Below are 13,126 nucleotides of genomic sequence, written 5' to 3'. Positions count from 1 at the left end.
AGGCAATGACTTTTTGAAGAGTAAAATATTCGCTCCAATATTCATTCAGTTTCATACAAATGCCATACTCACAATATCAAACTGAAGATTTTTACCAATCCATTCAACAGAAGAAGTAAACCGCTCTCTGTCACCAAGCAAAGCCAAGGTGTCCAATGAGTCAATCTGTGAAAATGCACATGTTAGGAACATTAAGTATATGTTTACCAAGAAAATTAGTTTGTCCAGTCCAGCAAGAAAGTGTCTTCTTACCAATGTTAAGGCATAGCCACCAAGTGTGTCTTCTCCTCCACAAGATAAAGGCCTTAACTCATCACGTGGAAAAGCATGATCCATATATCCGTTAAATGCATGGTAGAACATCTCACGCACCTAAAAAGGAATGAAAATATCACTATTTTTTCAACCACATTATAAAGTTCGAAATTGGAAGGGAAGGCAAAGCAGAAGAAAATGACTTCCTTTTTGTTCTTCGGGGGTGGCAGATCTCGAATGGACTTTATCTTAGATGGATCCAATTCGATGACTCTCCGGCTGACTATAAAACCGAGGAGTTTCCCAGACGGAACCCCAAATGCACACTTGGCTGGATTAAGCTTAAGGTCATACCTTCGAAACCGTTCGAAGAACTTTTTCAAATCACACACGTGATCAGCTTGTGTCTTTGATTTTATGATGACATCATCGACATATACTTCAATCTCTTTGTGCATCATGTCATGTTAGATGGTGGTCATGGCCCTCATGTAAGTTGCCCCTGCATTCTTTAAACCGAACGGCATGACCCTGTAACAATAAGTACCCCATAGCGTGGTGAAAGCGGTCTTTTCTGCATCATCCTTATCCATTAGAATTTGGTGGTACCCAGCATAGCAATCCACGAACGATTGTATCTCATGTTTTGCGCAATTATCTACAAGAATGTGGATATTTGGCAAAGGAAAATTATCCTTTGGACTTGCTTTGTTCAGGTCCCTATAGTCGACACAAACTCTGGTTTTTCCATCCTTCTTTGGCACAGACACAACATTTGCCACCCAGGTGGTGTATCGGACAGCTCTGACCACATTGGCGCTCAGTTGCTTCATTATTTCCTCTTTGATTTTGTCGCTCATGTCTGTTTTAAATTTCCGTTGCTTTTGTTGGACTGGTGGAAAACCAGGATACGTAGGAAGCTTATGAACCACCAGATCAGCACTTAAACCCGGCATATCATCGTAAGACCAAGCAAACACATCACTGTATTAAAATAAAAGTTGAATCAAGGTATCTCTAGTTTTTTGTTCAGTGTGAATGCTTATCTTCGTTTCTCTAACTTCTTAAGGACTTCCGATATTAATTGGCTCAGTTTCATTAAGGTTTGGCTTAGGCTTGTTTTCGAATTGTTCCAACTCTCTTTTTATTTCCTCAACAACCTTATCTTCATCATATTCAACCTCTTGATGCATTATTTCGATATTAGACAGCTTTTTAAGATCTGGGCGTGAATTCCGCATGCATGTCATGATATTAAAGCCGACATTAACAAAACTGAAATGGATATAAAATGACAGGAATTAGGAGAAGGAAAAGATAGAAAACTTAATAGGAAACTGAACTGCATTTCATTGAATTCGAAAGGATAGAAGGGTTAATATCAAAACCAAACAATCATACTGAGATGTTTGGATTACAACCCTGAAAGTAACCCAAAATACAAAAAGAAGCTGCAAAAGCAAACTACCAAGACTCCTTCCTTGTGGGGAGAGGAGTTGCTTCCCAGCTGGTGAGCATGGTGTCTGGGTCAATTAGTTGCATATCGGCACGACTAGTGCCTTCACCAGCCTGGATCATATTCACTTCAGAAAACATCTCGTTGAGGCCATGGCAAATTTCATCAATGTTTGCATGCGCCGAGGAATTTTGACCCTCTCGGAGTTGTGGCTTGACAAAAGTGTAGAAAATATGAGGGATAGGCTGTTGCAAGACCCATCCATGCTTTTTGCGGTGTTTGGCTTTGTTTTCGTCTGCTTGTGTTGGCCTGAAGTGCAATCCAAAAGTACCCTGGTTACCGAACGGAGAAATGGGCTCCGAAATTCCTTGAAATGATGCCCCCAAACCTTTTCCTGGCTCATAACCTTGTCTCATCATAACTGCAGCCACCATTATAGATGTGGCAGAAAGACGAGGATGCAGAATGGGCTTTCCTTCCTCGACATGGTCCACAGCAACCACTTCAAAAGCCTGATAGACAATGGACTCAGACCCTTCCTTGTCCTCAATACAAGGGATTAACGGGTCTTTATAAATGGAAGACTCGTCTTCTCCGTGAACAGTAATTTCTTGCCTGTCATGTTCGAATTTGAGCATCTGATGCAAGGTGGATGGCACAGCTCGGGCCGTATGGATCCATGGCCTTCCAAGAAGAAAGTTATAAGAAGTGGCCATGTCCACTACTTGGAAGACAATCTCAAAGTCAACTGGCCCAATCGTCATGGTGAGGTTGATCTCCCCAATGGTATCTCTTACTGAGCCATCAAAAGCCCGGATGCAAACATTGCTGGGTCGGATTCTGTCTGTATCGATCTTCATGCTTTGCAAGGTAGAGAGAGGGCATACATCTACACTTGAGCCTCCACCAACCATGACTCGCTTTACATAATGACCCTCACATTTGACCATCAAGTTCAAAGCCCTATTGTGCCCGGCTCCCTCCTAGGGAAGTTCACCATCAGTAAAGGAGATTCTGTTCACCTCGAAAAATCTATTGGCCATCTTCTCTAACTGATTCACTGTGGTCTCCTCTGAGATATGTGCCTCATTCAGGACCTTGATTAGTACACGGGCATGCTCTTTGGAATGTAGGAGCAGAGATAGTAGAGAGATCTGAGCGGGAGTCTTTCTTAGCTGGTCAATGATTGAGTAATCCTGAACTTTCATCTTTTTCAAAAACTATTCCGCATCTGCTTCAGTGACTGGCTTCTTTATTGGTAAATGGCCTTCTCTAATTTGCTTGGCCTTCCTCAACTCTTCTGGAGAGTAACATCTCCCTGATCGAGTCAAACCTCCAGTTTCCCCCACTTCCTCTATGATTTCCTTGCCTTTGTAGGTCATCACAGTTTTGTTGTAGTTCCAAGGAGTGGTTTTTGTGTTGGTTACAGGGGGTTGCATGGCAGGTTTGATTACGATCGGCTCTGTTATACCTTTCGTACCTCCCTGCTTCTCCCTTTTGACGGGGTGGCCTCCAAGTACATATAACCTTGGGCTTGGAACACTGGAGTGAACTTCCAACCTCGAGATCTTTGGAACAAATAAAGTTGCCTTATTTGAGCTCTGGGCGCCTTTCACAATCAATGGCACATCTCGGCTGGGACTTACTTCCAGACCTGCTCCTTCTTGAATTGCACCCACTGTCATTTCTGCTCGACCGACCAGCTTGTATTCTTGGTCTCGGCCAATCATTCCCACAAAATGAACATCATTGTGTGCTGGCAACGGGTTGTTTGTCACGTTAGGAGGGTCCTCGCCATTCGTCACTACAATCAGTTTTTCAGAAATGAGTCTCTCTATGGCTCTTTTCAGAGTCCAACAGTCATTAGTGCTATGCCCTGGGGCACCGGAATGATATTCACATCTAGCATTTGCTTGAAATCCATGCGAATCGGGATGCATATGGTGGGGAGCGATGGGTCCAATTACGCCCATTTGCTTCAGCTTCTGGAATAGACTAGAATATGATTCAGCCAATGGAGTGAATTTTTCTGCCGGCCTCTGCTCTCGACCATAATCCTGCCTGGGACGAGCATTGTAGGGTGCCCGAAAATTTTGCTGCTGAGGTCGGGGGGCCCTTGGAGCTGGTGCCCGTACCTGCTGATTGGGAGGCCGAGCATATGATTGAGCATTGAACACTGTATATTGTGGTGGGCCCATAGAGTATTGAGGAATTGGCGGGGGATAATAATGTTGAGGGTAGCTGGATTGCCCCTGCTGAACTTGCACATAAGGGTGCGATGCCCCTCTTTGAAACTCCCTAGATCCCGAAGCCATCATGGACCCTTCATCTCTCTTCTTTCTATTTGCCAAACCTCCCGACCCATTTTGGATAGCTTGGGTGGTGGCTTTGAGAGCAGCTTGACTTACAATTCTGCCAGTCTTGAGGCCATTTTCGACCATCTCCCCTATTTTGATTGCTTCTGCAAAAGGTCTACCCATCGCGGACATCATGTTCTGAAAGTAATCAGGCTCTTGAGCCTCCAGAAAAACAGTGATCAACTCGTGGTTATCCATGGGTGGCTTAACTCTAGCCGCTTGCTCCCTCCACTTGATGGCATACTCCCTAAAACTTTCGGTCGGCTTTTTCTTCATATTGGACAAGGAATTACGATCCGGCGCAATATCAATGTTGTACTGAAATTGTTTGACGAAAGCCTGGGCCATGTCATCCCAAACATGCCAATGAGAGATGTCTTGGTCAATGAACCATTCGGAAGCTACCCCCACAAGGCTTTCCCCAAAGTAAGCCATCAGCAGCTCTTCCTTTCCTCCTGCACCCCTCAGCTGGTTGCAATACCTTTTCAAGTGGGCGATAGGGTCGCCGTGTCCATCATATTTCTCAAATTTTGGGGTCTTGAACCCTCGTGGCAAATGGATGTGAGGGAACATGCATAGATCACTGAATGAAACACTTTTGTGACCACCTAGTCCCTGTATATTCTTTATATTCTGTTCAAGACTTTTCATTTTCCTGGCCATCTCATCTGGCTCAACAGTCGTGGCAGGCTTTTCATTTTCCACTGGTGATTCGTACCGAGGAGTCTGATTGTATGGAGCCGAGACCCCAAAAGCCATATTTGGAGAATAGTATTGGCCATCATAAGCATGAGATGGTGGATCATTGTTTGGCCTCGTCACAGGTGGTGGCGGCGGGATTGTATATACCGGTGCGCCAGACACGACGAGAGGGGTGTTCCTAACCGGTGCGACTGGAGGTCGCATATTAGAGGTACCGGGGGCAGCATGGAGGCTGTAGTTTGGCACATACCCTGGTGGTAGAATGGGATCGCTCGTAGCATGGGGCGGTGTTTGAGTAGCCTGGGGTATGGTGGAAGTTCCCTCTGAAGGACCCTGGGGTGGAGGTCGACCGGAAACCCAAGCTTGATATACATCTGACAGTTGTTGTCTCAATTTTCTTATTTCCTCCGACTCTTGCTCAACTGACTGACCCTGCGGATTGACACTGACCAACTCGATTTCATCACTATTATCCATTACCACCGCTCCCTTAGATCTTGTGAAGTAATGATGTGTTGCCAGTTTTCACCACAAATAACCACCTTAAGCTTACTGGATTAAGAGGCAACAAATGTGTTAGGGTTAAGCATTTTACATATAGGAATCGCACGTAGATATGCTATGCTCCTAAAATATCACCATCTCTAACATGCTTTTGGAAGGCTTCATGTTTCATTCCGGCTTATAAGATTGTTATCTATTGGCGCTCAAATTTTCTTCTCTCTTTTTTTCACTCGCCTTATCTTGATCCCTCATTTTATAGTCATTTGAAAAATATTTGATCGAACCTTTTGTGGGTTGCCTACGTATCATGTCGCCACATGAATCAGATCATTACGTAGTTCAGGTACATGACCATTTTCTTTTTTTTCTTTTTTTTTTAATTTTATAAAACAATCATCTTTTTGGTTCATTTTCGAATTTTTTACAAACTCTTTTTCATTGATTTTTCGATATAGTTAATAATAGTTTTTTTTTATACAAGACTCAAAAAGAAGCAATTACATAAAGATAAACAAGACCAGACTTTGACTCAAACAGACTTTTTAGGATAAAAGGCAAAACAACAAGACTCAAAACACCAAAAGACTCTTACAGACTCAAAAACAACAAAAGAAGAATGACAAAGGACTGATAACTAAAAGAAGACTTTGATCTCTGCAGTAGAATCCACCCGCATCACTGTAATCAAGGCGCTTGTTCCTGCGGCTGACCCCCAACATTGCGGTATATCCTCTCCAAGTCTGCAGATATATGACGAGAAACGTTCAATGATACTTCTGCAAACCGCTCAGGCGTCATTCCCTGACAACTCCTGCATGCTCTTGAGGTATATGTGGCTACCTCGAGGATCTTTCCCTTAATGTATTCCTGAGCCACATGCAACTCTTGATTTTGCTGACCACGAGTCTCAACTAGATCCAGCGCATCACGCTCGCGGTCCAAGGCCATATCTTTCTGGCGCCGAACATCTAGCGACTCCGCTTCTTACTGATTGATCACCTTTTGGTAGTGGTGTCTTTCTATTTCAAAATCCACGATCTGGCTCTTCTTGCTTGACTCAACTCCCCCTATCTGATCCTTCAGACCTTAGATTAACGGAGCAAAACCTCTACGCTCGTGATCACGGACTACCCTGAACTGGGCTTATCTCTCTTCTTGCTGCTGAGTGGTTGCAACTATGTTCTTCTTTTGAATTCGGGCTTTGAGTGCTTGCTTCTCTCGTGCCCACTGAGCCTTTTCCCGCTCAAAATCAGCCTGTTGTATGTCCATGGCTGTCTCCAGAATGCCCTTATCTTCTTGTAAAATGTCAATACGAGATTGGAACTCTTGTGCGACTTCCCTTCTGGTTTCTCTAACTCTGGCCTCGATCTCCTCCTCCCAATCAACTGCATGTCATGGATCTTTCTAGCCTTTGCTCGGGGATAGCCTGGTTGTGAAACCACTCAAGGTATGCGAGGCTTACCTCCCCACGTTCACGATCAGCTACCATCTCGTCCAAATCAGAAAATCGACCACCAAACCAAACCTTTTGTGCATAAGACTCTGTTGGAGGTTCCTCTCCCTTGAATTCCCACACGAACGGACGCATGTCCTAAATCAGGAGCCTATTTTTCTCTCTCCCTAGCTGGCGCACGACGCGTAGGGGCGCGTAGGGTTGGAAACCTCATAAACCCATGAGTATGAAGAACGGGCGATACATCGACATATGCATGACCCTAGCAGAAGGGAACCAATAATAGTTCCAAGTAATTTCCGCCAGGCCCTCACCCCCTCTGGAAGATTACAACTTGCAGCCCTGTCTGGGTGACATCCAATGTAATTCAGCCAGTTTTCATTGAAATTTATTACTATTGGATGATGATAGAGGTGCTCTATGAACCACATCTGCAGCAGAATGTTGCATCCCTCGAAGTAATCTTCACCTTCTTGGCAGCGGGTCAAAGCTCGAAAAATATCTCCCAAAATCATGGGAAGAATGGTATGATCCTTGCTACTTTGCAAATACGAGACTAACGCAACCAATCGAATTCTGATGCGCCCACCACGCTCCGGAAAGACCATGATCCCTAGAAATGATATCATGAACACGAAGATTCTCAACTCCCTCCAAGCGTCGTAACTCAACTGGTTGACGAATTCTATGCCCGAGAAATTTTCAAACCCTTTCTCGTCCCCAAACCTTTCATAGAGATATTCCAACGGAACCCAACCTTCGATTAAGCAAACTATTGGAATTCGAAGGAGGCATAATTTCTTTAAAAAGTTGTTCACACCAACTTTTCTCGGAGCAGCAGACTTTTTCCCACGAAGGTCTCTCCCCAATCCGGTGAACCCACCTAATTCTTCCATTGTGGGCGTCATTTCACAATCTTTGAACCTGAAGACATTGTTCGCGGGGTCCCAAAAACCCACTAGAGCCTCGATTAAATCTCTGTTAGGCATAATTCCCATGATGTTTGTGAGGAACTTGAGGTGCTTAAATATGCGATTTCGTTCCCATGTAGCAAAACTAGCCCACCAATTACAGAGACTACCCGGGGTCTTATCTCTGATCAAGAACATAGGAGGTGTCTCGTCCCTTACCCTTTTCTGACTGCTTCTTTGTGGAGAACTCATGGTGATCCTAAGAATAAAAAAAGGGTTAGGACTTACCTAAACTATATGCAAATTATGATCATTCATTATTTTATTTTATTTTTTGGCCAATTTAGGACTCGATCTATTTTTTTTATTTTATTTTTACTACAATATATATTTTGAAATTACCGGACACAAAAGTTGAGATCATAAAAGCGGAAAAAATGGTTATTATTACAAAGACGGCCCTTTGATACTTCCATAGAAGGCATAAAGGATGTCTCGGCAAAAACAGCCAAACACAGGAACAAAATGATAGAAATAGACAAAATAATAAATAAAAAACTATTTTTACGAAAATGACCCTTTGCTACTCCGAGAGGGGTTCAAAAGCTGTCTCGGCAAATATAACCAGACAAAACTAGACAAAAATGGCTACTTTTGCGAAAACAGCCTTTCGGTACTTCCGGAAAGGTTTAAAGCTGCTTCGACAAAAATGGCCAGACATAAGGGCAAAATGGTAAAAGGTGAATAAATATGGATAAAGTAACTATTTTTTACAAAAAATGGCCCTTCAGCACTTTCCAAGAAGATTTTAAGGTTGTCTTGGCAAAACAGCCGGAACATGAGGGCGGCACAGTAAAAAGGTGACCAAAATAGGATCTTTTTTTTTTTTTTGAAAATTTAAATCTTGGTGGAAAAGGTATCTAGACTGGCTTACTCGAGTGGACAACTCGAGCCGAGGAGGGTCAGTGTACCGGTAGCATTGCTTTCCGGCTTAACTGGTGGTGCTCCCCGCCTAAAACAGGTGTGACTAAAATCCTTCACCGGGTGACAAGCACCTCGGCTATCTCAAAGAAAGCGGGCTATGTCAAGCAAATGCCCAATTTTCATTTCAAGAAGACTCAGAGGGGGTGGGTGAGAAGACAGTTTATATGTACAGTTCAAAAATATCAAAGCGGCAAAAAGCAAACAAGTAGCACATTACGCCCAAATAAATCACAGTATATACAAAATTAATAAAGCCAAATAAAAGTCAACATGTACAAGCTCGAATTCTGGTTTTTCCCCACAAGAGTCGCCAGAGCTGTCACACCCCTTTTTGTACCCCCGAAAAGAATATGTGTATGGGTTAAAGAGTTTTTCCAATTAAAGTGACAAAAACTTGAGTAGGGATTATTTAATTGTTCAGAGCCGCCACTTGGAATTGATTTTTCGGTGTTCCAAGTCACCATTTATTTGAATCCCTAGTCAAGGGAAGTTTTGACTCTATCTTTATCGGTCCGCGAAAATAAAGTTCGGGTAAGGAATTCTACTGACCGGGGAGAAGGTGCAAGGCATTTCCCGAGTCCCGTGGTTCTAGCATGGTTGCTTTATTGACTTAAACTCAGCTTGAATTAATTATGGACAAACTGTAATTTTATTTGGTTTTTATGTTTTACCTATGTCTACTTTTATTATTATAATTATTATAGAAAATATTTTAATAAAATTGTCCTGACCGCACCACGCAAGCGAATGTGCGACCGAGATGAATTTTATTTGATTTGTTGTCATAACCGTGCTACGCACGAGAATCCGCAGTCATGACAAACGATTGTTAGCACGTTATTTACTTTTAAAAAATTGCTACAATTGTGCTTTGAGGAAAAATTAACCCTTTTTGGAAAATTTATTAAATGTCATTACCACGCTACGCAAGCAAATCCGTGATTATCACAAAAGATTTATAAACTAATTAAAACTATTGAATATGATATGAAATTGTGAATTAACTTATTAAATGTTAAGCATCATGCTACACAAGTGAGTCCGTGAAGTTAAAGCGCACCTACTATTTGCCTAGCGTTTAAATTAATTAAAAGGAAACGAGTTAATTTAATTAGTAGAAAAATCTGATATTATTATTATTTTCTAGCTTTTTAGTTGGGAAAAATTATGCAAAGAAATGTTGGACCAACTTTATCTATTTTAAAGAAATGAGCCAACTTCTTGTTAAAAGAAAAATGGGCCAGCTTGTATAGAACTTTTGGGCTGCTGGAATTTATTATAAGAAAATGGGCCAGCTAGTATATTTATTAACTTGGCTTATGATGTTCATCTTATGTGGCCTAAATTTATTATTTTGAATTCTAATAACCAAATGGCCAACTGAAGCTAGCAAATAATAGTTCATTTTACATTGTAACAACTTATATAAAAATATCCTTTGAATTTTAATACGCTAAATCGTGATAATAGAGAGACTGTCATATGAATTAAAAAAAAATTAAATCAGTGTCATGCTCGATCAAGAAGAGAAGTACATTGGTAGTCTTACACTTAAATCTATCCAAAAAAAAGGCTGTCTAAAAGGTGAAAGGACAGCCTGAAATCTGCTATAGCAGGAGCAAAGGGTCATATCAGCGACCCTAGTACTAAAATAAGTTGCTAGTGTACCCCTAAATACATGATTGAACTAACTAATCTTCAACTTTTAACCAAATAACAGTACTACCCTATGTTTTCAAACCAAAACATAAGCAACCATATAACTAGACTGAAGCGTTCAACCAAACAGACAAACATCAGTTGCTAAGTAGCAACTAGATTAACAATACTTCAGCACAGTTCAGAAAGTAATCAGAAATCAAACGACCCATTTGAAAACATAAACTCATTACAACAATGGTAACAACCTAATGAGGAATTTGGTTGAACCGATCAGAACGTCAAACTAACTAGACTCGTAGTAACTAAGACAAACAGATAATCGAGATCAAACAAACAACAATTAACCGATATTAACTAAAACTTTAAACAACGAGAATCGATTCGAGCCAGTGTTCTGTTGAAACTAAACTAGAACAACTATCCTAATTTAACTAAATCAAAAGCATGAATAACATGATTAGGAAAAAGCATAGACATAGAACACAAATTAAAACCTAAACCTAATTGCTAAAGAAAACAGAAACTACAACTAACAGATTTTAACTTAAATAAGAAACTACAATCAAATATATTAAAACAACAAATCAAAAACATAGAGGAGAAGATTAGTGTTTTACCTAAATGCTTAGGCATCGAACCAGTAGTACAACACAACTAGGTGGCGAATCGACCTCCACACCTCTTTTTCTCAATGACAAATGCCGAAAAATACAAACTCCGGCGAACCAGTTTGAGTTCGGCACTGTGTCAAAGAGAAAAAGAGATTAAGGAGGTTGTGTTTAATGCACAGAAGAAGAGTTCCGGGGTTGATTGGGTGGTGAAGCAGTGGCGATGTCGCGGCAGTGGGAGTGCTCGGCCGGCGGCGGTGTGGTTTTTTGGGGTAAAACTAGAGGGAAAGTGTAGATCTCCTGTATATCTACATGTTTATGTGAAGTTTGTATGGTAGGGTGATCGGATTTGTCGTGAAATTGAAGAGGGAAGTAAGAGGCGGCTATCTAGGGTTTCGATTTCACGGAATTTAGAGGGGTTTTGGAGGATTTGGGGCTCGGATTAGGAGAGAGGGTAAAGAGAGGAAGAGATTAGTGTAGGTTTTATGGGCTTTGGACGTTGGCTGCCGTCGGTGGCGAATTCCGGAGGGCGACGCTGGGCGGCGATTGGCGGAGCTGCTGGGAGGAGAAATAAAAGAGAGAGGAAGAAGAAAAATGAAGAGACAATGAGGGAAATGGGGGCAAAATTTTGGCCAAACTAGGCTTTAAATACCTAGGGTGGGAGATTAATCAGGGCCGTTGGATCAAGTGATGATGATGGCTAAGATTAAATCTTTCCTCATTTATCAAAACGACGTCGTTTTGGACGTCTCTCAGACCACAAGGTCTGGACCGGGTTTGGGCCGCGATTTTATCCAATTTTCGGCCAATTTTGTTTTGTTTTTTTTAAGTGAAAAGCCCAGTCCCTTAACCCCCTTAACAAATTAAAAAGTCTAATTTTAAAATCTACAAACACACACAAAAATAATTATTCAAAACTATAATGTAAAAGAAAGAACAAAAATTAGGCATTTACACAACATACAAACAACTAGGTTGAGGACGAATGCACTTAAACGCGAGAAATGAGATCTTGGACAAATAAAAATGAGTTGTTTGCCTACCCGACGTGCCTGCTTCACCAACTTACTTTCCGTCCTACTTGCTTGAGCTACTCTACACATGTCTAAATTATTTAATGAGGATGAGACACATGTTTCAAAATGGAAAAATAACCAACATGAATCACCTACTTGATTAAACATGTGACAAGTAGGTGCATCATTTACTTAGAGATTGTGGATCAAATTAAAAGGGAATGAAAAAGGATAGAGATGGACAAGTCTTGGGGCAGCCCAAGAGCCATTTGCCCAAGCCCATTAATGGGGCCATATAAACATTGACATATCTCAATTTCACTTAGAAGCACATTTCATCATCCATCTCACTCTATTGAAACGTGGAGGAGCTCCAAAATATAATCCCAAGATATCTCTCAAAGTTATCCTAGGGTTCAAGACCAAATCCACAAGTTGGTAAGGTGATTTCTCTCTTGGAAGATCAAGATCACCTAGTTATCTCTCTCTACTTTGTTGCTTGGGGGTAAAGAGCTTGTTTGAGCTTGAAGTAAAGCTTAGTTGGACAAGTATTCATGCTGCCAAGGTAAGGTTTGACTTCTCCTATATGTATTTAAGATCATCTATGTGTATCTAATTGATTTGTTAAAGGAAACTTGTGAAGTAGGTTGAACTTCATGTTGAAGTGTTGTAGTTGCTGGACTATTTTGGCGTTGAATTCTTGATGTTTTATGGCTGCAAAATCAGTAGAAATAACTTACGAATACTATTGCTATTGTGGTTGATATGTTTGGAAGAAGATAAGGCTTGGAAAGTGCAAGTTAGAACTTGGTTCTTGGGTGAGATGGTGTAGACTGTTTTGGTGATGCATTGTGACGAATATATATATATATATATATATATATATATATATATATATATATATATATATATATATATATATATATATATGTGTGTGTGTGTGTGTGTGTGTNGTTGAATTCTTGATGTTTTATGGCTGTAAATCAGTAGAAATACCTTAAGAATACTATTGCTATTGTGGTTGGATGTGTTTGGAAGAAGAGAAGGCTTGGAAAGTGCAAGTTAGAACTTGGTTGTTGGATGAGATGGTGTGGACTGTTTTGGTGATGTATTGTAACGAATATGAGGTTATATATTGATATATATATATATATATATATATATATATATATATATATATATATATATATATATATATATATATATATATATATATGT

General features: G+C 40.9%; 1 protein-coding gene across 1 annotated transcript; it reads right to left on the bottom strand.

The window, feature by feature from the left end:
• Positions 1-28: 28 nt before the first annotated feature.
• On the bottom strand, positions 29-368 carry LOC109214168 (alpha-mannosidase I MNS4-like). The gene is made up of 2 exons (XM_019378059.1): positions 253-368; positions 29-165 (listed from the first exon to the last, which is right to left on the bottom strand). Exons 1-2 carry the CDS (start codon positions 361-363, stop codon positions 52-54), a joined length of 225 nt encoding a protein of 74 aa, XP_019233604.1. The 5' UTR covers positions 364-368; the 3' UTR covers positions 29-51.
• Between the last annotated feature and the right edge of the window lie 12,758 nt (positions 369-13,126).

The sequence above is a fragment of the Nicotiana attenuata genome, unplaced genomic scaffold (genome assembly GCF_001879085.1).
Source record: "Nicotiana attenuata strain UT unplaced genomic scaffold, NIATTr2, whole genome shotgun sequence".
Taxonomy (NCBI): domain Eukaryota; kingdom Viridiplantae; phylum Streptophyta; class Magnoliopsida; order Solanales; family Solanaceae; genus Nicotiana; species Nicotiana attenuata.
Note: the sequence above shows the minus strand (reverse complement) of the source record. Positions and strands in the feature narration are given on the sequence as shown.